The sequence below is a fragment of the Plodia interpunctella genome, chromosome 23 (genome assembly GCF_027563975.2).
Source record: "Plodia interpunctella isolate USDA-ARS_2022_Savannah chromosome 23, ilPloInte3.2, whole genome shotgun sequence".
NCBI classification, from domain to species: Eukaryota; Metazoa; Arthropoda; class Insecta; order Lepidoptera; family Pyralidae; genus Plodia; species Plodia interpunctella.
The window spans coordinates 550,346-574,378 of NC_071316.1; the positions used below are offsets into that span (position 1 = coordinate 550,346).

General features: G+C 39.2%; 1 protein-coding gene across 3 annotated transcripts in view; it reads right to left on the bottom strand.

Moving 5' to 3' along the window:
* Nucleotides 1–24,033, bottom strand: part of LOC128680163 (talin-2-like) — a 67,443-nt gene that overhangs the window by 7,822 nt on the left and 35,588 nt on the right. For all 3 annotated transcript variants that reach the window (XM_053763028.2, XM_053763026.2, XM_053763027.2), the window contains 29 exons: nt 23,781–23,899; nt 22,891–22,983; nt 22,361–22,525; nt 21,794–22,010; nt 21,026–21,171; nt 18,507–18,630; nt 16,996–17,073; nt 16,544–16,662; nt 16,182–16,274; nt 15,620–15,775; nt 14,584–14,755; nt 13,868–13,992; nt 12,999–13,124; nt 12,365–12,475; nt 10,690–10,764; nt 10,151–10,276; nt 9,466–9,584; nt 8,447–8,582; nt 7,208–7,350; nt 6,369–6,498; nt 5,861–5,982; nt 5,164–5,329; nt 4,452–4,544; nt 3,856–3,930; nt 3,065–3,224; nt 2,056–2,168; nt 1,326–1,451; nt 724–891; nt 302–447 (listed from right to left, as the gene is read on the bottom strand). In XM_053763028.2, the coding sequence (XP_053619003.1) occupies nt 302–447; nt 724–891; nt 1,326–1,451; nt 2,056–2,168; nt 3,065–3,224; nt 3,856–3,930; nt 4,452–4,544; nt 5,164–5,329; nt 5,861–5,982; nt 6,369–6,498; nt 7,208–7,350; nt 8,447–8,582; nt 9,466–9,584; nt 10,151–10,276; nt 10,690–10,764; nt 12,365–12,475; nt 12,999–13,124; nt 13,868–13,992; nt 14,584–14,755; nt 15,620–15,775; nt 16,182–16,274; nt 16,544–16,662; nt 16,996–17,073; nt 18,507–18,630; nt 21,026–21,171; nt 21,794–22,010; nt 22,361–22,525; nt 22,891–22,983; nt 23,781–23,899 (3,742 nt within the window). The remainder of the gene's footprint in view (nt 1–301; nt 448–723; nt 892–1,325; nt 1,452–2,055; nt 2,169–3,064; nt 3,225–3,855; nt 3,931–4,451; nt 4,545–5,163; nt 5,330–5,860; nt 5,983–6,368; nt 6,499–7,207; nt 7,351–8,446; nt 8,583–9,465; nt 9,585–10,150; nt 10,277–10,689; nt 10,765–12,364; nt 12,476–12,998; nt 13,125–13,867; nt 13,993–14,583; nt 14,756–15,619; nt 15,776–16,181; nt 16,275–16,543; nt 16,663–16,995; nt 17,074–18,506; nt 18,631–21,025; nt 21,172–21,793; nt 22,011–22,360; nt 22,526–22,890; nt 22,984–23,780; nt 23,900–24,033) is intronic.

Genomic DNA, 24,033 nt, shown 5'->3' on the forward strand with positions numbered 1-24,033 from the left:
TTTTATTCTTAAGTTTTTTGTAAATTTTTAATAATTTCTTGAAAAAGCTATTTAAATTATGACATTATAACTAATGTGCATCCATCCATTTTAGTTTTAAAATACATAAAAGTTTGTCAATTGACATGTTTGGGTAAAAGGCTGCGCTGAAGTCGTCGTCTTGGAAGTCGGCTATAGTTTTAATTAAAATTTTGACGTCATTAAGAGTGAATGATGTATATCATCCTGAGAATTTTGATACTTTATCAGCAAACGTTAAAACAGGCCTTGTGTTGTAATCACGCTGTAACAGAGCTGTTACCTCGCTGCAGTGAGGACATGGTCTTGTGCCTGTTTCTGGTCCTCAGTGAGGTCTCCACCCGCCGGGACCAAAGATGGGTGTTCACTAAGCACCGTCACTGTCTGTATACTCTCTAGAAGGTTGCTGGTAGCCGCTGATATCTTTGCCTGGGAGAATGGATTTTGCTTTTAGTTTGATACGACGACTCGCACTTCGCGAAACTTCGATAAATGTTATTTTTGAAACCAGCATTTAATGCAGTCACAAAAATCTTTGAATCATTTAACGCGTGACAAAAGTAAAAGTCTGTGATGAGATGTCTGCTTCAAAACTGAATTACAAGATTCCTCTCGAATAAACATAGTTATATACATTGCAAGTTAAACAAAAGCCGAAAAAAAAACACAATTTCAACACAATTTAGTGTACAAACAAACTTATACCTTATCGGTCTGTGTGAGAGTTTCTTCCAGTTCATTGGTGCGTTTCTGCAAGCTGTGAGCTGCAGACTCGAGCTCCTGTTTCAGATGTAAGGACTTCTTCTCCGCGTCCAACAGGGCATCTCTAACAGTTTGTGATTGGCTGATAAGATGCACTGCTTCTTCTTTAGCCTGTCTCAAATAGAAAATATATATTGAAATAAATTTAATTTAAAGTCATATGAATTGCGAGGGGAACAACAACTAATATATTACTAAACTCAACTCGTAATAATAATTACTAAACTCGTACATGCGATACAATTCCAAATCCATTCATTCTTACTACGCATATTATAAAAGAGAGTGATTTAAGGCTATTTCTTGTCTAACTAGTGAATTATGAGTGAAGATAACATTATGTAAACGTTTTTTTAGCAATTATTAAGGAACTAATATGACAGAACTTGAAGTACGGGAGAAACAATATTTTGTAAAGAAGGTTGGCGGCCGACCAATGGCAGTGTAATCATCAACATTTTAAAATTTATTTTTCAAGCGGACTTTAAGACGTCGCAGCCGAAGATGCCATCGTGAACACGCTCCGAAGAGACACTGTACAGCACCTGCTCAACATCAAACTGCAGCACCCTGTAGCAAGTGGCCTGAGCTGATTCTGTCAGCTTGTTCAGGTGCCTGACGTCCACCACTCCTAGCTTGGCAGCGTCTTGATCTCGTTCACCCAGCGACATCTGTTGGAGACCCATGCTATTATTACAATTGCTAAGTCTTCACGTTTCACGGTAAAACCGCTTACCCGATTTTAATGAAATTTGGATATGTTTTGAGTATCAAGGTCAAACATAGGCTACTATGTTTTTGAAAAGTCAAATCAATCAATATTGATATTCTCTTTCACCAAAAGGAATGGGTTGAATTGAATTGGAAGTGGCGGTTTATAAAAAAATAAGTTAGATCGGTGTACAAAAATAATGGACCCAGCTGCAGCAATTTACTAAAAAATCCTCGTGGTAAATTATAACTACATTTAGAGTAATGGAACTATAGTGCTATCTGTTAAAATATATATAGTCGAGCATAACCAGCTGTGGTATTTTGTTAGCTTTCTGTGTTGCTGCTAGAGTACGGGCTGGCCTAGAGTTACAATCTGTCAAGGAAGTGAAAAGAACTGATTTTTTTAACAAACTATTTTTTTTTGCCATTACAATACCAAACATAATAGTCAAAATTGGTTGATAAACACCCAGTGTTGCCGGCCGACAGGAGACAGCGCCCTCATTTAATTTATTAACTTTCTGGACAAACTGTAAAGAGATAATAAATGGAATCACTCACCAAATACCCGCAATGCGCCGCCAACTCAGAGCTGTTACACACAGCTGAGCTGATGTAGCCCAGAGTGCGAGAGAACTCTTCCTTGGACATCGGCTGGTCACTGTTCAGCTTATCTGAACAATTAATGATCATTTTCAGCAGTTTATTTTATGCCTATTAATGTGTCCTACTGCTGGGCAAAGGCGTCTCCTTCCTTTTTCCACAAATCTATATAGCCTCTGAGAAGGTGGCAATCCACCCTCACAGAAAACTATTAAAATAAATAATTAATTTCGGACAAGTAAATGTTAGTACCAGTGTTCTAAGTTTTTTATTAAGCTATCAGGTTCACTGCTGGCTTTAGTAACTTAATCATCATCATCTGCAGCCATCCGTGACCAACAGCTGGACATAGCCCTCCTTCCGTCTCCGCCAATCATCTCTGTCTTGGGCCATCCCCATCCAGTTGTTGCCAGCAATTTCCTTTACATCATCGACCCATTAGCTGCCGAATGTCCTACGCTCCGTTTTTCAGTTCTGGGGTACCACTCAGTTACAGCTTTACACTTCTCTCTCCACCTTCCATCATTCCTTCTAGCCAGGTGCCCAGCCCAATTCCTCTCTTACTTTAGTAACTTATTTACGTTAAACTAGAGCCAGTGATTCAGTATGGGCCCATACAGCCCTGTGGAGCAGCAGTTAGGGCAGGACAGCAGACGAGCCATAGCTTGAACATGAACAGCACCGCAGCCACACGAGTTATTGCTGGAGAAGCCCCACTTGACTCGGTGCAAGGCATCTTCCCACACCTGTCTTATCCCAGTTATGTTCAGAGACCTCCACATTGCCCAGGTGAGGTTACCACCCGATGGAAGCTTCCACAATGCTATTCTGGTCTCCTAGCTTCCTTTGTACAAAAACCGGACGTAACAAGAAGTGGTTAGAAACAAAATTAGTCATTAGTCACGACGAAGACGACACAAAAAGTTGTCACAGACCGCCTGAACGAATGGATTATCGAATTACTTACGTATGACCTCTTGTTGAGTAGTAAGGGCATCCAAGCATTCTGCGTAGGGCAGTGCGCAGGTCGGCTGAGCCATTTGTAATAAGGTTTGGTTCAACTGCAGGTTCCGGGTCAGCTCACTGCATTTCCGCTGCATTTTCCTCTGGGGCGCTGCAGCGCGACTCTGGTAAACCATGAAGGGAACAGTCACTCGAATGTATCTCTTCATCAAAGTGGTTTTTTTTAACTTCTTTGTCAGTTCAGTGTAATATTTATTTATTTATTCGCATTTGGATCTTGAACTACATGTTCGAAACACTTATTTATTTAACCTATAGATATTAAAAGTGTTTGTGTGTAAATGTTATAAATATTAAAAGTAAGCGAATTTCATACAGCTCTCTCTCTCTCTCTCTCTCTCTCTCTCATCTAAGCGTCTTCCCGGTTGCTTTCACAGTCGTTAAGCGAATCCTAGAGTCGGCGTTCAAGCTAATTACATAAATATACATAGACATATTGTGTAATAGCGTGGCGTGTAGTTTCCGCCCAAGGATAGGACTAGTCCAATCCCGTGGATGTCGTCGTACAAGGTGACCAAGGGGTGAATATTCTTGACAGCTGATAGGAAACATCTGCATTTTCTCAGAGTGTAAGGAAAGTCATAAAATCGAAGCCGAATATTAAAAATTCAAAGGCTTATTTTATTAGGCTTCAAAGTGAGGATTATATAAATATATTGATATATCGTAAAAATTACAATTTAGCATTAAATGCGAAAAACTGTAGAAAAGTTTTCATAGAAATATAAAACTCACCAGGTTATTAAGTGCGTCATTCAACGCTCGACACGCGTCGAGGAGTCTCCTGCGATGTGTCGGATCATTGGGCTCCTGTTAATATGAGTCATTTTTTACTAAAATAAATGAAAGAAAACAAAAATATAGCAAAAACATTTAGCAAAATTCCAATCAATGATGAAAAGCTAATTAAAACGGTTTACACCACTTTTTATTGGCTTTCCAACGCTGTATATAACGCGTCGATGAATCAAGGGCAAAACTTTTGTAGGACAATAAAACTAACAAATATAAATATACATGTCTTTTTATACTTTGTGACAACCCTGACCGTATTGTCACCGCTGGCGGCTGATTCGCCCGTCCAACAACTGTGTGCGTAGTTCGACTTTGCTATTTAAATCTCACCATCGAGTCGATTCGCAGTGAGACGCAGCTAACCAATAACAGTGCGCCATTGTGATGCAACGTCAACCACGCCGCAATGTGATTGGTTCGCTGCGTCTCACTTCGAATCCATTCGATAGTGAGAAGTGAAATGCAAACCCGCACGTCGCCCTGAGTATGATAATCATTAAACTGTTGTAGCAGTATCAAATACTTTGTCTACTTACTTGACTAACGAGCTCCGAGGCTATCAAAACGCTATAAGTCTGGAAAGTGACGTCCCTCACTGCCTCCTCAATCTTTGCGTTGTATACTGGGTCCTGTAGGACATTTTAGATATCTTTACATATTATAAAAATGCTCCCCGCGTCTGTCTGTCAGTTCGCTGTTAAACTCAAAAACTCCTGCACGGTTTTTCATCCGGCTTTCATCAAAAGATAATCGGACTCCTGAGGAAGTTTTAGGTGTTAATTGATTATATTTTTAAAGTTGGTCAAGGGCGCGTTGAACTTGAATGGTATTGATATTGGCGTACATAAAGTCACGTTCAGTTTTTTTATTACTATGCTATCTGTTCAACCTTCAAGATTTAGTTGAGATTTAGCATTTATGTGTAGGTAGATCTGTGACCCAGAAACGAGTAACTAAAATAAATAAAATTTTAATTTGGGGACTACTTTTGGGGGCATAATTAGAAAATTTAAAAAAATATAGGTATTATCTCTCATCTCAGCGTTCTAGGAGACCCCGCTTTTCTAGTTTTTCTCATCTAGTTCTCACGGTCTTCGGCATCCTTAGTCAGATCATATCCTTGATACTATTACATTGCAAAAAATCTCAAAATATATTGAATAACGCATCAATTAAAAGGGCTTGTTTTAAGGATTTTAAACACATTTTTTATGTATCTTAGGGGAAAAGTTTCTGTATTATACTCACATGATATCTCTTCAACGCTCGCGCCATTGCCGACAATTCGCTGGCCGTGTCCGCGGTCACACTGAGACTCCGGGCCAACGAGTCTGGTTTACTACAACTGGACATCACGGTCGACAGCATGGATGATAGTTTTGTTGCTGTTTGTTGCAACTTGTCTTCTACGTGTCTGTAATATAAAATCGTCAGCTCCGTGGCTTATTTCTACACGAAGTAGACTGACCATGCCAATGTCATACGCAACGTTTACAACACAGGACCTTGGTGCCGCAGTGGAAAAGTAATTGCCTCTCCCAAAGGTCCAAGGTTCGATCCCCGTCGTTCGATGATGGAAAATAGTCTTTTTGTGATTGGCCCAGGTCTTGGATGTTTATCTATATATGTATTTGTTATATAGTATCGTTGAGTTAGTATCCCAAACACAAGTCTCGAACTTACTTTGGGGCTAGCTGAATCTGTGTGATTTGTCCTAATATATTTAATATAATAATATATTAGATTTCTCAAAACAATTATAAAATAGGTGTGTGTAAGTGACTGATGCACAGTATCCATATTTTTAAATCCATTCGTTCACAATCACACGATCCATTTTTTTAAATATTAAATTAAATGACAAATTTTGGACTCGAGTGGGAATCAAAAGGTATAGGTTAAGAATATTTAACAAGTATTATTAAAATTCGTCACTCTCACTCACTTCCTGTCTCCCTCTATTTGAATGACGTCGCTGGCCAGCAGCAGCCGGTTCAGGTCAATGTTCTGAAGGACTGAGCTTTGTTTCCTCGGCGGTCGGTTCATACTGCATCCCACCTCGATTTCCTGAAGGAAATAGTTCACTTTAGTTGTTCCACCACGTCTAGTTGCCCGAAAAAGATAAACAACTAAAATTATAATAAGTGTACGAAATAGAAATAGAGGAAGAGAGATGGACGTAGAATGATAAGGGACGAAAAGAGGGATAGAAAGATGGCGGATTCTGTTTCATGATGAGCAGGCTTTTTTCCTATAAAAGTATATGAATACAAACTGTGTTTACCCTACTATTCTCTACACACTGCACTAACACACAGTTTATTACACTATCAAGCCTGCTTAATGTGCACCTGATGTTAAGTGGTCACCGCAACCTGTACGTCTGCAACACTAGGGTCGTCACACGCGCGTTGCCGACCCTAAAATATATTTTCACGACATTTTAGACTCACTTTGATCACTTGTTCCATAACGGATGCCACTTCAGGACCGCCCGCCTCCTGCCACGTGGCCACCCGTCTGCTGGTCTCCACTGTTAGTACTCGCAGTAGATATGTCAGCTTTCTCAAATGATCTTGGAGTCTATAAATAGAGAGAAAAAAAACGATAATCATTTATTTATAAGATCTGCTTCTTATATTATACAACAAAAACTTTGACCTTCTTAGTCATAAAAAAAAATCTCTTCATAGTCGTATTCCTCATGCCTGAGGGTCGTGGTTATTACGTGGAATGAAACACACACAACAACCTTCTCCATTTCACACACAAGTTAATAAATATCAACCAGTGTGCAGGTTTCCTCACGATGTTTTTCCTTCATCGGAAGCAAGTGGTGGTCGATGAAAACCACTATACATGAGTCAGATTGATATACAAACTCATGTGGCACGAGTAGAATTCGAATCTGGGATCATTCGATCCACAGGCGGGCGTCTTAACCACCACGACCGCTTCATAAAAAAATTAAACATATTCAATATAGTTATATTAATATTATGTTTTATCCACTTCTTACTATATAGTATTTAAAAACGAAATAAAACCTGATTTAACTTTTATTTGACGGCAATGCATAATCTTGATAAGCTAGACCTGATTGTGGACCCAGTATTGGCTCCCGACGAGGGAATTCCTCAACACTTTTCGGCACGCACATGTTTTTTTGTCACGTATCGATTGACATAAGATCTTTCTGACGACAATAAAAGCTTGTGGCAAAAATGTTATTACTTTTAAAAAAAATGTTTGTAGACCTGGTAATCTTACCGTTAGTAACTGAGAAGGATACCTCTTTTTATCCTTAGTGTTGGTAAGATCGGTGCGCGCGCGCAGTTCAGCGCCGTAGCGCGCGAGCGCAGGCGCGAGCGCTCGCTGCGCGCTCACAGCGCTCGCCGCGCGCAGCAGACGCGTGCGCGCGCTGTACGACACCGGCTATACACAACAGACACAGCTTCAATAACTATAATATTCAATACACGATAACAGTAGAAAGACAACGTCCCTTTTTTCGCATAATTTATTTTGTCCTATTTTAATAATAAATAAATATATTATATAGGACAAATTACACAGATTACCCATCAAAAACTGCTTTACTCGGTAATAGCATAGTATGTATGGCACCGAAAATTTACAACAAAATTCCAAATCAATATAAAAGCTTAAATTTAAATCTATTTAAAAAGCACCTCAAGTCTTTATTAACTGATAAATGTTATTATACTTTAAATGATTTCTTTAATGATAGACTCTGATAGAATTTAGGGCTAGTATACATTATAATTCTTTTTTTGTTTTAGATTTGTAGTGAATAGCATGCTCCTCTTTATTTATTTATATTTGCATACCTATATTCGGTAAAACGTGTAGGTCTAATTCATTTCGACATCAATTTGTCTATTTGTACTCATGTTATTGGCAAATAAATGTTTTCTTTCTTTCTTGAGCTAGCCCCAAACTAAGTTCAAGACTTGTGTTATGGGATACTAACTCACGATACTATATTTTATAACAAATACATATATAGATAAACATCCAAGACCCGGGCCAATCAGAAAAAGATCATTATCCATCATGACCCGACCGGGGATCGAACCCGGGACCTCTCGGTTCAGAAGCAAGCACTTTACCACTGCGCCACCGAGGTCGAGGTATTGTTTTGGCATAAAATATTATATGACATAATAGGTCTAACGTTAAATTGATTTTTGGCATACGAGTTCATGTGTCACAATTAACTTACAGGTTGGTTAGTTAGCTTCAAATAATTATGCGTAAACAAACCGTTATAAGTAAGAACTAGACTTTAAATGGCACATCGTGATTGGACTAGATCCCTCTTAGACTATATCTCAATTTAACTACTCACAACTAGAGAAATCCTTAACAGTTTACAGCACGGACAAGGATTTTTTATCAGGCGTTAAAAACTTGTTAAAAGACAACCGACCACATTCTATATTTCAGGATGATGACGAAAGAAATTCTTTAGTACCATTTAAACAAGTCGAAGCACAAGTGGACTTACCTCGTCAACGTAACGACGTTGTGTCTCCCCACTGTCCAGCATGTCATCAATCTTCAGCTCCAGGTCCGCGAGCGAGTCTAGGGCTTCGTCGAGTGCAGCACTTTGGGTAGTGGCGATGGCACTCCGACTTGCAAACCTGGGTAGTTCAAATTCAAATAGTTTATTATAACCGAAAATTTACAACAAAATTCCAAATCAATATAAAAGCTTAAATTTAAATCTATTTAAAAAGCACCTCAAGTCTTTATTAACTGATAAATGTTATTATACTTTAAATGATTTCTTTAATGATAGACTCGGATAGAATTTAGGGCTAGTATAAGTACATTATAATTCTTTTTTTGTTTTGGATTTGTAGTGGATAGCATGCTCCTCTTTATTTATTTATATTTGCATACCTATATTCGGTAAAACGTGTAGGTCTAATTCATTTTGACTATTTGTACTCATGTTTTTGGCAAATAACTGTTTTCTTTCTTTCTTTCAAACTTAGCATGAACTCCGTAATCATGATCGTTTTCAGTTCCTTCCACGGGCGTTGAACGTCGAAGGCCAGCCAAGTTACAAACGAAAAAGTGGGAAAGCGAACGCTTTCCCACTTTTTCGTTTGTAATTTCTAGTCAACTTAGGATGGAACATCAAGCTTTTTGAGTCTCACTTATTGATGTCAAAAATTAAGTATAGGTACATTCAAAAGAAAAATTATGTCAATCGTATTCCCGTTCGCATTCACTGCTGTGGCGCCTGAAAACCAAGCTCCAACTTTCAAACCGACCGCCTGCCTAGCGTCAACCCTCTTTGGGAATTTTGTTGTTGTCTATCAAACGCTTATAATATTGAATTAGGCTGGTGCCAACGGCAGCCTCTAAAATCACAGACAGAATTTTTCGAATCTTATTAATTTTTTACGCTAACCTTGGGCGTCATAACCCCGACCGCAACAGGGAACATGCGGAGATGTGTGTGTGTGTGTGTGTGTGTGAGAGAGAGAGAGAGAGAGAGAGATAACAATAACAAACCTGAGTATATTGCAGCTATCCTCCAAGTTGACTGACTGTGCGGCGAGCAGTATTTTGTCTTTCGAGTCGGGCAGTTCTTGGATTTTCGAAGCGATTGTCTTCACGCGTCCGGCTGTAGTCTGAATACAATATATCCTAAGTATTGTAAGTAGTCAGAATTCATTATAGGATTTTGTCATCGAATAGACAGACCGTTGAGCATACAGATAGAAGTCACACAGAGTTCTACAGTTTATAAACTAATATGACACGAACAGAATTCGGCCCCGAGACCTTTCGATCACAGGCATGCACCTTAACTACAAGACCAATATGCCATTTAATCGTATAAGTTAGACTGGTATACAATCTATTGAAAAAATATAATATAGTTTAACAACTTTTTTGATGTTAATACAATCATCATATCGAGTGTGTTATTGCTAACACTGGTGTCAGATTTTATTCAAGTCGTCTGAAATGACTTTTACGACTATTTACCGCCATAGGTAATCACACATACACTAGGGAACTAAACTGTCCACCAGTGTTCAGGTTTCCTCACGATGTTTTCCTTCACCGGAAGCAAGTGGTGGTCTATGAAAACTACTATATGAACTTGAGACCTTTCGATCCACAGGCGGGCGTCTTAACCATTACACCACCACCGCTTTACAATAAATGGTACACAGAGATATTCCCTTACCCTTCCAAACTGGTCCACCTCTTGTATATCATCCAGGCTGGTGTCCGCCCCACTGGCGCGGTGGTTAGAGGGGTTCATGATGCGCTCCGCTTCTTCTACGATCTCTCGACAGTTCCTATCGATATCCTGTGGAAAAACTTTTGTTAACTGACTTCATAGATTATATATTATTATCATTCATACATTACATATAATTTCCAGGAGGTTTTGTAGTTTGTAGCTTCGCTAAATATTATTCAATCCCAACTATAATATTATAAATGCGAAAGTAAGTTTATCTGTTTGCTACCTCTTCACGCATTGTATACGAGATCGAGTGTTATGTTAAGTACACGGGTACAAAACATTAACATTAACCTGTAACATAGGGTACTTTTTATCCCGAAATTCCCACGGGAGCGAAGCCCCGGGGCGCAGCTGGTTTAGAATATGATGTGAAAAAGCTTATGAAGGTCTACTCTATCTATAAATATACACTCTATGTATTTACTACACATATAAAGTTTGCTATGACCTTTAAATGTATTATATTAACGTACCTTTTGTTGGGTTGAGCAATGAGCACTCGTACTGACCAACTTGTCGGCTTCTTGAGACAGCTCTTTTACGTATTCCTGTTCATAACAAATGCGATAGATAGGAAAACTTCATATGTATGTTAAATTATAAAGAGGAAAGATTATATTAGATTGAATCTTTCAATCACAGGCGGGCATCTAAATCACCACCACCGCTTTTTCATACATACTATACTATATTGGATCGGATTCCGAATCGGATCGGATCGGATCGGAATTTATTACAAAGTTATAAATAATATTATGTGTCTACGCCAGTACACCACAACACTAGGCACGTCCCGCCCGCGACCCCTCGCGCGGCAGCCAATGGCTATCGAACACGACAATTTAAATTTTATTCCTGCGCGCGCACTACAAATCTAGTTTTTCTATTGTTTTCTTTTCTGTCATTCGATTCGATTTCTGTTTTTCATTATATCAATTTGTAAGAACAAAGAAAAATATAATTATCTAATTCTTAGCTCCAAGTATTTTATTTTAACTACCTATTAGTTCCGTAACGAACATTATGCAAATGATATGATGTTGCTCAGCCCGTCAGTCGAGGTCCTGCGGGACTGTTGAGGGTACGTGAGGCCTATGGACTCTCAAAACTCCAATAAGAGTGAAGTTATACTTTTTAGTGTAGGATGTAAATACATTCATTGTCCATATCAGATAGCAACCCTTCGTGGCGTCTCTCAGTTTAAATACCTGGGCCACATAGTCACTAAAGACCTGAGTGACAATTTGCATGGAAAGGGAGCTGGAACTTCGATGCAACACGGTGGTCCGCAGGTTTGCCAAATGTATTGCTAATCTCGAGGTAACTTTGTGTAATTTTAACTATCGCGCTTTGAACACATAACTACATAAATTACATTAACGGGACTTTTTTATGTAATGTTGCTGACGTTTCAACGACCTTGTAGTCGCCGTGGTCGCAGCCAGACTGGAGTATTTGCGGTGTGAAGTTGCAGTGATGGATGCAGTTTCTCAACAATCCCACTACCAGAACTAGTTTTTATAAAGTCACATTAGTGTCGGTGCACGCTACACTCACAGCATCAGACTTTATATCCGAAATTATTCGAGACGGTCTAATTTTTGCTATCACTGGGTTCCATGCAGATAATAATTTATAACCATGTTCTCTATTAAAAGTGTTATGTTTCCAGTTACATTGTCCTGGTCGTTTCAACGACCTTGTGGTCGTTGAAACGTCAGCAACATTTAATAAAAGAGGTCGTGCGGAATGTAGTTCAGGTAACTTTGTTTCGTGCATATTGTCAAACCTTTTACATTAGCAGTCTGTTGATTAACTTAACAGCGCGAGCTCTTGGTGCTCTGCGAGTCCAGTACAATAATACCTTCAGGGCGCTGATGATGCTGCCTCGATTCTTCAGTACGTGCGTTCCGCGAAAGTTTGTGAGGATGTGTGTATGTTTATTACTCTTTCACACAAAACCTACCGGACCGATTGTTATGAAATTTGGTACGCGGGTAAAGTATAACCTGGAATAACACATAGGGTACTTTTTATCGAGGAGGAGAAGCGAAGCCCCGTGGCGCAGCTAGTATTATTATAAATTAGACTGGTATACAAGCTCGTATACAAGATCCGAGACTTTTCGACGATGATGGGCGATCTTACCGTCAAGTCCACGATATACTGCCGCCGGTTGCCGGCCGAGGGTCGGCCCTGCAGTGCCAGCACTTGGAGATTCTGAACTGCGTCCTCTAGCTCACGTCGCTTAGCTAGGTCCTGGATATATTGGATTCATTTCAATACTTCAAGAATAATACCAATATCATATATTTCTGCCACGAAATAGCAGTGCTTACATTGCTGTGTTCCGGTTTGAAAGGTGATAGAGGCAGTGTGATTGCAGGGTACTGTTGCAAAACAATAAAAAGTAGGTAACACGCGTGTGACTGCCCTGGTGTTCGCGTCCATTTTCTTATTTAATTGTGACTACCATGTTCAATAGAAAACTTTCAATACTTTCTAATACAACCAATGATCTAGAATAACATAATCTGCTGTAATATTTTTTGAGTTTTCGCTGACTATTAAATTAAGAAATTCATAAAAATTTTATGTTGGCGCTAGTGTACTGGTTGGCCTATTGTTAAAGTGTGTGTATTTAAATAAGTCGGTGTCGGCGTAAATCTGGCAATCCACAACAGGCCCGCGTGGTGCGCCATGACCCTCCTCATCCGTCCAGAAGGAAGGCCTGTGCCCCAGCACTGCTGATGATGATGGACGAAGCCGGAGTACAGCTTACATGAGGTTCCCGCTTGCAGCCAGCGTTGGCGCGGTCGAGCCGCGCGCTGGCGGCCGTCAGCGCGCGGCTGTACTCTACCAGCGCTCGTTTCTGTTCCGGAGATAACGATGGGTTTGTCGACTTTTTCTAGAAAACCAAAAAATATTACATTATACACCATTTTTTCTATTGTGTTAGCATAACTTGTTCTGATGTTTTTTTTTCATCATAGTCGTGTACCTCATGGCTGAGGGTCGGGGTCATTACATGGAATTAAACACACATAACGACTTTCCTGACATTATTAATGGAGTGATTTTGTGAGCTTTGTAGTGAGCGTTGTCTTCTCCATTTCACACACAAGTTGATAATCAACCAGATTGCAGGTTTCCTCACGATGTTTTCCTTCACCGGAAGTAAGTGGTGGTCGATGAAAACTAGTATACATGAGTCAGATTGGTATACAAACTCATGTGGCATGAGTAGGATTCGAACCTGGGACCTTTCGATCCACAGGCGGGGGTCTTAACCATTACACCACCACCCCATGTTATTAGTAAATAGCAATTGAAACTAATTCAAGAATAAATAAAACTTAAAAAACAAAATAAGTTGTCAAGAGCGAGCGTTAACTTGGCACAGAGGATTGCCATAGCAGCTCAGAGGAGAAGGGTAATGCTGTCAGCTTTCTTGGAACCCTTTTGAGCGGCGACGAGCTGGAATCTCTTTGTTATTTATGATTATAATTTTTGTTAAAAATATATGTAATTTTTAATGTATATTGTTGAAATCATTAAAAATATATTGAGGCTTTAGGAATATGACCAAATGTTTACTTTCAATTGTGAATTAGATTAACAAAATGCTGGTTTATTTATTTTACCACTTACCACAGAGCTGTCGATGAGAGCAGCTGTCAGCTTCCTGAGAGGAGTGTCCTCAGCCAGCAGCTCCAGAGGTTGCATCTTCACCAGTTTCCCCGAGTCCAGGTCGTTCTTCAACTCTTCTAGAAGACCTATGGCATACCAAATTGAGGCGTATGATTCCGCCCTAAAATAGGAATACTCCATATCCTCCCGAGGATGTCGTACAAAGCGACTAAGGGAAGGCCGAATTTTCAAAATTGTAATGTTATTTTTTTAATGGCTTCGTGGCGTCATAGGCCCGGACGAAACGAGAAAGCAATACAATCGTTAACATTATATTTATATTGGTTACAGTTATATTGGTTCTATAATATTTAGTGTTTATAAATTACGGCACACATTAAATTTAAATTTAATCACAATAATCTAAAATTAAACCATTCACAGACTTTTATTTAGTTTCACCTGTACCAATGTTTGTCTGTCTGTAAATCAAATCTTGCATGGTAATTTTCACCTACTTCCACATATCTTGCTTTTAGCTGAAATTTTCCACATCGTTTCAATAAATTATTGCGATAACCATAACCTAATGGTGGGACGAGGGAACTCCTCAACGGTTTCCTGCATGACATGATCACGAATTAAATACGGAAAAAATTTGGGATTGCTTTTCCCCAGCAGTGGGACTAACAAGATCATTGAAAAAAGCTTGTAGTGAAAAAATTAACTTGTTTTACCTTCAACCTTCGCCACTTTGACATTTAATTCCTCAATGAGCACCTTGTGTCGAGAATCGACCTCCAACGGTTGCCACGCGCTGGAGAGCGCCGCGACGTGGCCGGACAGGGCCTCGCACGCGGCTGTGAGAATCTCACGACATTCCTCGACTTGGATTGATGGTGCCACAAGCTGGTAGAAAATAAAGAATGATAAACTGTCTTATATTTTCAAAGCAAAAGTCCAAACTATAATTTACTAGCGGCCCGTCCCGGGTTCCCTCGGGTATAACACAATAAATTATACACCTAAACCTTCCTCAGGAATCACACTATCTATTGGTGAAAACCGCATGAAAATCCGTACAGTAGTTTTAGAGTTTATCACGAACAGACAGACGCTGTCACGCAGATGACTTTTTTTTTACTTATAATGTATAAGGATTTTCATAGATATCTTCTTCGCTCTCATATTCGTTACAATCACATGAAAATCATTTCAAGTAGTGTTTGCATGAAAATTATGGGAAAATAACTGCACAAAAATTAACCATGTGTCAACTTATTATTGTGCCCGAAATTAGAATAAGATACACAACAGCTCTCTCTCTCTATTATCTGAGTGTTTACTAGGTTTCAAAATGAAATTATTTATTAAGAAATTAGAGCTTCACATGCACTTGTTTACGACATATTCAAAATTAAATAATATTTACCAAATCTATAATGGTAAGGTTCTTGCCACAGAACCGAGAGGTCCCGGGTTCGATCCCCGGTCGGGTCATGATGGAAAATGATCTTTTTCTGATTGGCCCGGGTCTTGGATGTTTATCTATATATGTATTTGTTATAAAATATAGTACCGTTGAGTTAGTATCCCATAACACAAGTCTCGAACTTTAAGGCTAGCTCAATCTGTGCGATTTGTCCTAATATATTTATTTATTTACCGTTGAGAAGAAATGCAGAAAGAAAGTCATTTAAACTGTTGTAGTCCCTATTATGCCAGAAGGGCTTACCATTTTTTTATACCTATATGCGGTGACCGCATCCATACCTTAGCAGTGTAGACCAAGTTCCCAGCCGCGGTGACACATGCCTTCCCTCTCGCACACAGCAGGTCAGTGACCTCGGGCGCAGTACTCATCAGGGCTGAACTACCTTCAGTCAATTCTGACACGCATTCGCCTATTGCTTTAGCACGTGATATAACCTAAAAAAACATTAAATTCGGTCAAGTGCGAATTGGACTTGCGCACCGAGGTTCAGTATACCACTAGCTACACCCCGCGGTGTTACCAGAGGTTTATTGTTGTATTAAAAAAAAAATCTTACGTATTTATGCACAGTAGCGCCATCTACTTATAAAGCGCCATTGACTATCAGACTTTTTGACCAAATCCTACAGGAATCGCGTACTTTCGGGATAAAAAGGTGCCCTATGTTTTAATCCAAGGTTACGGTGTTTCACCACCTACTGAATTTCATAAAAAATTGGCCCACAAACTCACTCCACCTTACAAACTTTTGCATATATTTCTTCTTGTGTATTTTTATTGCGGATATCTATTTCCCATATGAGCAAAACGAAAAATATTATCGCCTATAGTTCTCAGTACCTCTTTTTCGTGACTTGGATCAAAGTCCGTGCACACCGAGTAAAGGAGCGCGCCTGATTTGTTCCCGTACTCTACAGCCACGCCATGCAGATTCTGAAAAAAGACAAAACATCATTATAGCATTGCTATCTCTGTTTGGCATTATGGTTGCCTGGTACATAATGTCATATGGAGTGAAGGCCACATTTTGTACATAAATTTTGCATAATAAAGGTATATATAGCTATCTCATTGTCCCCACTGCTAGAGCACTGGCATTCGTTATTCTTCAAACCGGAACACGACAATACAAGCACTGCTGTTTGGCTGGCAATCTCCTCCAATCCTACTAGTATACATTGCAAGTAGTAATAAGTACGTACATTCCCATCATTGTGAGCCGCGTCAATGACCTGCTTGGCCGCATCAAACATCGCCAGGATGTCGTCGAGAAATCGTTTCTTCTGCTTCTCCGACATCGTGTTGCTGAGGACTTTGGCGTCTGAAAACAACGCGTTTATCTCTTGACAAGTACGGAACCCAAAAATCTATAATTAATAATAATAATGAACAACACTCCGATGGATATAACCGATGGATACAAACACAGCGACGGGCACAATACATTCAGAACCGCAGACAAATATTTGTGATCACTAACAAATAAATTATATAGAGAGATTGGTTGCATACTCTCTTACTCGATGTCCGAAGTTTGCGTAAAAAATGAAATAAAATTAGACTATTCAATTTTGATTTTACAACCGGCCGCCACCCTGTCGTCAACTCTCTTTAAATATGCTGTTGTTGACAATTAGCAATATTTTATTGTTACCTTGAGCGATTTTGGGCATCAAACTGGCCAGGTCAGAAGTAGTTTTCGCCGCTGTAGCATAGTCCACGGGCTTTGTAGCTGGAAGACAAATCGTTGGAAAATAAAATTGAAATCACACATACATACATTTTTTTTCGAATGTTGAAATGTTGAAGACACGAGGAAGCCATTCCAAAATTGAATAAACAAGAGTTATCGACTTGTGTTTTTGTTGAGTATTGTTAGAAGTGGAATCGTTTCCAATTCTTTAACGTAATAAGGGCAATGTCAGTGTGTCTGTCGGTACTTGGCGGAAAAATAATATGGCGGTAGAAGAAGATTCTACCGGACAGACGTCGTCGCCGTAGACAGCTCGCCGAGTCAGTCGCGCTGTGACCACGGAGCTTTGTAACAAGCTCCAAAACGTCTGGGGTATAAAAAAGGTATGTGCGCGTTTAATTCGATGAATTTGACGACCTCGGTGGCGCAGTGGTAAATTTCTTGCCACTGAACCGAGAGGTCCCGGGTTCGATCCCCGGTCTGGTCATGACGGAAAATGATATTTTTCTAATTTGCCCGAGTCTTTGATGTTTATCTATATATGTATTTGTTATAAAATATAGTATCGTTGAGTTAGTATCCCATAACACAAGTCTCGAACTTACTTTGGGGCTAGCTCAATCTGTGTGATTTGTCCTAATATATTTATATTTATTTATAATATATTTATATTTAATACCTGTTGTTTAATATATAATTATGCAACGCGAAAGTTTAAAAGTAGTTACTTATAGAAAAAAGTTCATTAAAATCCGTTTTTTACTTTTTATCCAAATAAGTGATTGTCTTTTCTACATGGTGTTACAAAACGCCTGTTGATGAAACACAGCACCATGGTTAGATTCTTTATGCGAAGATTCAAGTTAATATACTTAAACACTTCTAATCGAAACTATAATAAATGTGCTGGTAAGGAGTTTTCCGTATTCGTTCAATTCAATTCAATTCAATTCAATTCAATTCAATTCAATTCAATTCAATTCAATTCAATTCGTTTATTGCCCTTCATATTGTACATCAGTTTTCTCACCTACGATACGAACCCTGACGGGTATTTGCTAACAACAATATGGAACGGCAGGATTTATTATAAAATTTAAATTTCGATAGTTACTGATATGGATGCAATTTCTATTATTAATAATTTATGTCATATCATAATAATATTATAATAAAAAGGTAAAAAATACGTCATAATAAGTCGATTAAATTATATAATTAATAAATGTTTAAATAATAAGTTTAATAATAATTAGTAATAAAAATATTAACATTGTGACGTTACACGTAAACAATAATAATACGTCTTTTTAGAAATTTATATCAATTTGAAAATTAGCATAAATGAACTACCCCCAAGTTATCTCATCCCTACTCCCAAAATATCTAAAACTTTTCTTACAACTTCATAAATATAGAGGTGTTTCGTAACACTTTGTACAAAGTCTGTAATGTACGTGTCATGTATATACCATAATATGCAAGAAGTGCGCTGGCGGCCACGTTGCTAAGCGCTATCTTCTTCTCCAGCGCCTTGTGAACTCCTTTCACTTGGTCTTTGTGCATCTTCGGAGCCGCCAATGTTGAGCTGTACACCTAGGAACAATGGTTACGTAATACCAAAATATATAATGAATTTCTTAAGGTTTGCTTTTAGATATATTGTTCAAATTGAAAGTTCGATCGAAGTCAAAAATATTGTTGGAAGCATTTGGTAAACAAAGAATGGAATGCTGTTCAATTAATTGGAAGACCAGCGTCGCGGCTCACACCATGACATGATGATGACCGAAGACCATTTTAGTACAATATTTTTATATCTACTATTATAGTTTTTTTCTTTCTTTCTTATATAAAAGAACAAACTGAATGACTGACTGACATATCAACCGCTGGGTCTAGAAACTTCAAATTTGGCACGTAGGTTCCTTACGTGGCCTAGGGGTGTACTAAGAAAGGATTTTTCAAAATTCACCCTTTAAGGGGGTGAAAAGTTCGTATGGGGAAACCAGATTAGTTAATATGTTTTGTTTGAAACTTTACAGAATTACTTCTATCAATAAATGAGTAAATACGGGTCTCCAGATTTTTCAAAAATTTACCCCTAAATGGGGGAAAAGGGGCTAATAAAGTCAAAAATCAACATGGGTATTGTTTGTACGGTTTTTCGGGTCGCTGATTACGAATAACACAACGTATTTGAAATCTAACGTGGCGGAAGTGAAATACCATCATCCCTATTAGAGTGGAATGGGGTTGTTATGATTATATCAAAGCCTGGGTGTCGTCAGTGCAAACGTCGCGCGCATTACGTTGTCCATTTTACAGCAGACGAGGTGGCCCTTCGAGGTCAATTCTCCAAGGAGAATAAGATCGTGTGATTTGACTTTTTCTATATAGAAAATTATTTTACACGACTTTATCTCTTACGGTGTAGACAGAGCAAAGACACATCACGCGGGCGAAGCCGCGGCCAACGTCTGTATGTCTGTCTGTCTGTCACTAGGCTATATCTCATGAACCGCGACAGCTAAATAGTTGAAATTACTAAATTATAGTAATTAACAGTAATAGTAAATACAAAAAATGTTTAATTTATGTTTGTGGTTAATAAAAAACCGGGACGTAAAACGTCATGGAAAATGGAACGGCACGTGTTGCAGAAAGCGGGAGTGAGAGTCGGAGCGGGAAATGGGAAGGAGACACGTAGTGGGTAACGGGACGGGACACATTGCGAAAAACATGATGGCACATAATATGTAGGAAACGGTACGGAATATCTACAATTTCACATTACATAGCAGGAAGCGGACGCGGGACGAGACACACAGCGGGAAACAGGAAATTGAACGAAAGATGAGAAAAAATGTGAATTTGACTCATATATGTTTACCAGTCTTACAGAGTACGCGATAAAATTACTGAGATTTTGCTATGAAATACACGCGGGCGAAGCCGCGGGCAAAAGCTAGTAATATTATAAAGAGAAAACATTTGTATTTTTATTTGTAATGAATAAACCCGAAAATTAAGGCCGATTTTGTTGAAATTTGACTCAGAGATAGGCGAAACCTTCAGGAGTGACATAGGCTACTATTTATTATGGTTTTACTGGAGCGAAGCCGGGGCGAGACAGGTATTGGAAAAAGCCCATCCCGCAGTGAGTTGAAGTCGGCTGAAATGATAATAATTGGATTGCCTGTCTCTTTCATATGAGCGCAACTGTTTCTTTCGCAACTATTCAAGATAGGAGACTAATATACGCTTTTCTAAAATAAAAAATACACACCACATTTACAATACTTAAACACATCATAATATTTATTTTAGTTTTAAAGATAAATTTTGTAATAGCAAGGTGACAAAGGATGGTCTCAGCTTATGTTATCCCCAACCATAATTTGTTGGAGATAACGCTGATTTTCAGACATCCCTGTCCCTGAGGTTTTGTGCGGGAGTTAATGTGTAAGGAGGGCAAAAAGAAATGTTACAAATTTTCTACTACATGGATTTCTATTCTTTTATTGAAGCACATTTTGGATAAATGTTTGTGAATATTTAATTGTAAGTTTACCTATATTTTTTAAACAAATATAAATACCTATCTACATATTATAAAGTATGAATAGGTATATCTTACAGGAGAAATAACGTGAAGTGTTATTCCCGCCTTAAAATAATAAGACAACTATCTGTCCTCCCATCCACCTCTCTCAGTGCATGCCAAACAAGACAACAATACCCTTTTTATTGTCTTGCCGCCCTGAGGTAAACACTCTGGTTTACCTCAGGGCGGCTGGTCATACAATCAGAGCCCGACGCGCCTACAGTAAAAAGAGAAGCAATGATGCGGTAAAGAGGTTAGCATAAAATAGTTCCTAAGTCAAAATATTTAAAGTACATAGGTAGAAAATTAGTGAACAGACCACAGGCACGCATATCTTCCTTGACAACTTCAAGTCAACACTTTTTAACACAGATATGATCTTACTCTCTTAATATCTTCCTCGGCAGCACGGAGCCCGCTAGTGGCCTTCTCCAGAGCGGCGGTGAACTGCTTCTGCATCACTTCCTCATCTTTCGGCTTCTTCGGCAACGGTTTGGGCTTCGTCATTGGCTTGTGCACGATGTTTTCAGCTGTATCATAGCAAATACAAACCTTATTGAGGATTTTTTTTAGTAGAAAAACATCCCACCCACCCTAAAATAAGACCAGTCCATATTTTTCCTTGAATATCATAATAGACGCCTAAAAGACACATGGCTTCGGCTGCAGAAGACAACAACAGCAATCCCAATGAAGGGTAGACAGGCAGGCGGCCGCTTGTAAAATCACAGCAATCTGACAGGAGTATGTGTCTCAGTCGCCTCGTACAACATCAATAGGAGGATATGGAGTGGTTCTATTCTAGTGGAACCACACGCCTTAATATTCTTACATTATCTTCTTCTCGCGTGTGTTAACTGCTACACCAGTGTCAGACTTTGACAGTGATATCTGACGTGACTTTTAGGACTACTTGCCGCGTCTATTGGCAAGTAATCGCATACACACCAATGAACTTAAACTATAAACTAGTGTGCAGGTTTCCTCACGATGTTTCCCTTCACCGGAAACAAGTAGTCGATATGAAAACTACACATGAGTCAGATTGATATACAAACTCATTAGGCATCAGTAGGAATTCGAACCTGGGACCTTTTCATCACAGGCGACCATTATCGCTTCAACATTGTCAAAGAATTAACGTAAACCAACCTTTCTTAGAATCGTGGCAGAAGTCCTTCAAATGACTCAGTTCAGACGTCAACTGTTCATTCTCCTTCTCCAACTGCCTTATGACAGCTGTCAGCAAGGGTTCTTGGAGTAATGGCAGCCAGTGGCTTGACAACTCCTTGGCTGAGGAGGAGAGGGATTCGATTGAAGTGGAGAAGGTGGACTGGCAGTGAGGGTCGCTGATGCAAGGGGACGTTAGCTGAAAGCAAATGAAAATAAGTTTTTAACAAAAACGTCGCGATACAAGCTTTTACTGTCATCAGTAAGATCTTGTTTTATGCAACGCGTGACACAAAAATTATACCCGTGCAGTATACCGTTGAGGAGTTCACTCGTTGCAAGCGGAAGCTGGTCCTATCATCTGGGCTTGTTTATCACAATGACGCATTGCAAAATATTTAGCTCGATCTATTGAAGATATTAAAAGCTTAAAGAATACAGCCTTGGCGAGAATAATATTTTAATTAAAAAACATTTTTAATAAGATTTTACAATAATATTTAAGTTGTAGAAATAGATAAATTTAAGGAACACAGATAAACAAATTACTTGAGCAGCAGTCATCAAGGCATCAGCAGCGTCAGCCGTCCGCCCGCCGCTGGCCGCCACCTGGCGGCGGACGTCATCCGCCGGCGCCAGCTGCGCCGTCAGCCGGGTGGACGTCTTCACCAGCTGGCTGGCGGTCTTGCAAGCTGCTTGCGTGGACTCCATCACCTGTGGGATGACATTGTTCAAGATTTGTTCCGGTAAACAATATCTCTTTCTGTTCTCCGCGTATTCCCGGTTACATTCAATTAAGTTGATTTTAGGGCCCTAAAGGTCAAGGTTCGAGTAAAGAACTAGGAATAGAATAAGAATCTTTATTTGTGAGACAGATAGGTAGAACCATATCCATTTATTTAATGATTTTACAATAATCGACATAGAGGGTTGACGTCAGGCATTCGAAAACCTCAGCCGAAACTATAAAAAAAAAATTCAAGTGGTTTATAACTTTGAGACTTCTCATCCGAGAATATAAACAAGAACACGCTCCGATGAGATATACGAATGTGTAAAAAACATGTGAATGCTAGTACCTGACCAGCGGCGCTCTGTTTGGCTCGCGAGTTCACCGCGTAGATGAGCTTGCCAGAGGCCGTCGCGAAATTCTTTGCGAACTGTCTCAGAGCCTGTGAATGAAGAATAAATAAGCATAACACCACAGTTACCGTGTTAATATTCGATGGCACAGAATAGTGTTTTCCTACAACCACCTACTGACACCGAAATTAAACTTTTTTTGTAATTAAGGAACGACAAACAATTATGTGGCGACATCTACCACGCCACATGCACAATAGCGCAGATGTAAAAAGCCGACCAAACGCAACGAATAACAAGCCACACAAGTGATCCACGACTCAACGGACAGATGGCACTACGGTCGACTCTTCTACTAGAAGCTAACAAACCTAGACCGCGCAGACAGTGCGTTTTTGATTGGAAGCATGCGGTGCCGGTCGAGCATAATTACCTAGCCACCGCTACAGTTATATACATTTGATTAATTTTTACATAAATTAATAATTTATATATTAATTAATCAAATGAAGACCGTTTATCTACAACATAAGGTTTGAAATCAAAAACACTAATATACAGCTACCAATAGCGGATAGGTTTGGCGCGCTGCAATTGGCTGAAATATAATATGATTGGTTCAAATGCATACACGAAGTAATTTTTTTTTTTCTACGTAGGTTGATCACATCGAGTTTTCGATGTGCTATTTGTGCATGTAGATGTTCATAACTAATTGTAAACCACAATGTATTAAGATTATACGTTATAAGTACAAATATCTTGCTGTTTTTACTTAAATCACAAATATAAAATGTCAGCACAATAGAAAAACTTTATAATTCAACGTTGCCATTAATTTGGGCTATCTGTTCGATGAAGTAAAACAGTGAACAGTATTTGTAACCTTGGGGTCCTTCTCTGCCTGGTCGCAGATCTGCGACGTGGCCAAGCACAGCGCACGCGCATTGCCCAACATCACTTCTCCGCTGACGTCATCACGAACTGCCGCCATGGTTTTCGTATCTGGAAGATCATCAATCAATCATTATCAATCATCATTGGAATGTGTACACTTCCATCATGATACTGTGAGATGAGCCATAGCGCTGAGGTGGAACTTAATTGCTTGCGTGGCGGCGTGGCGCAGGATTAGTAAC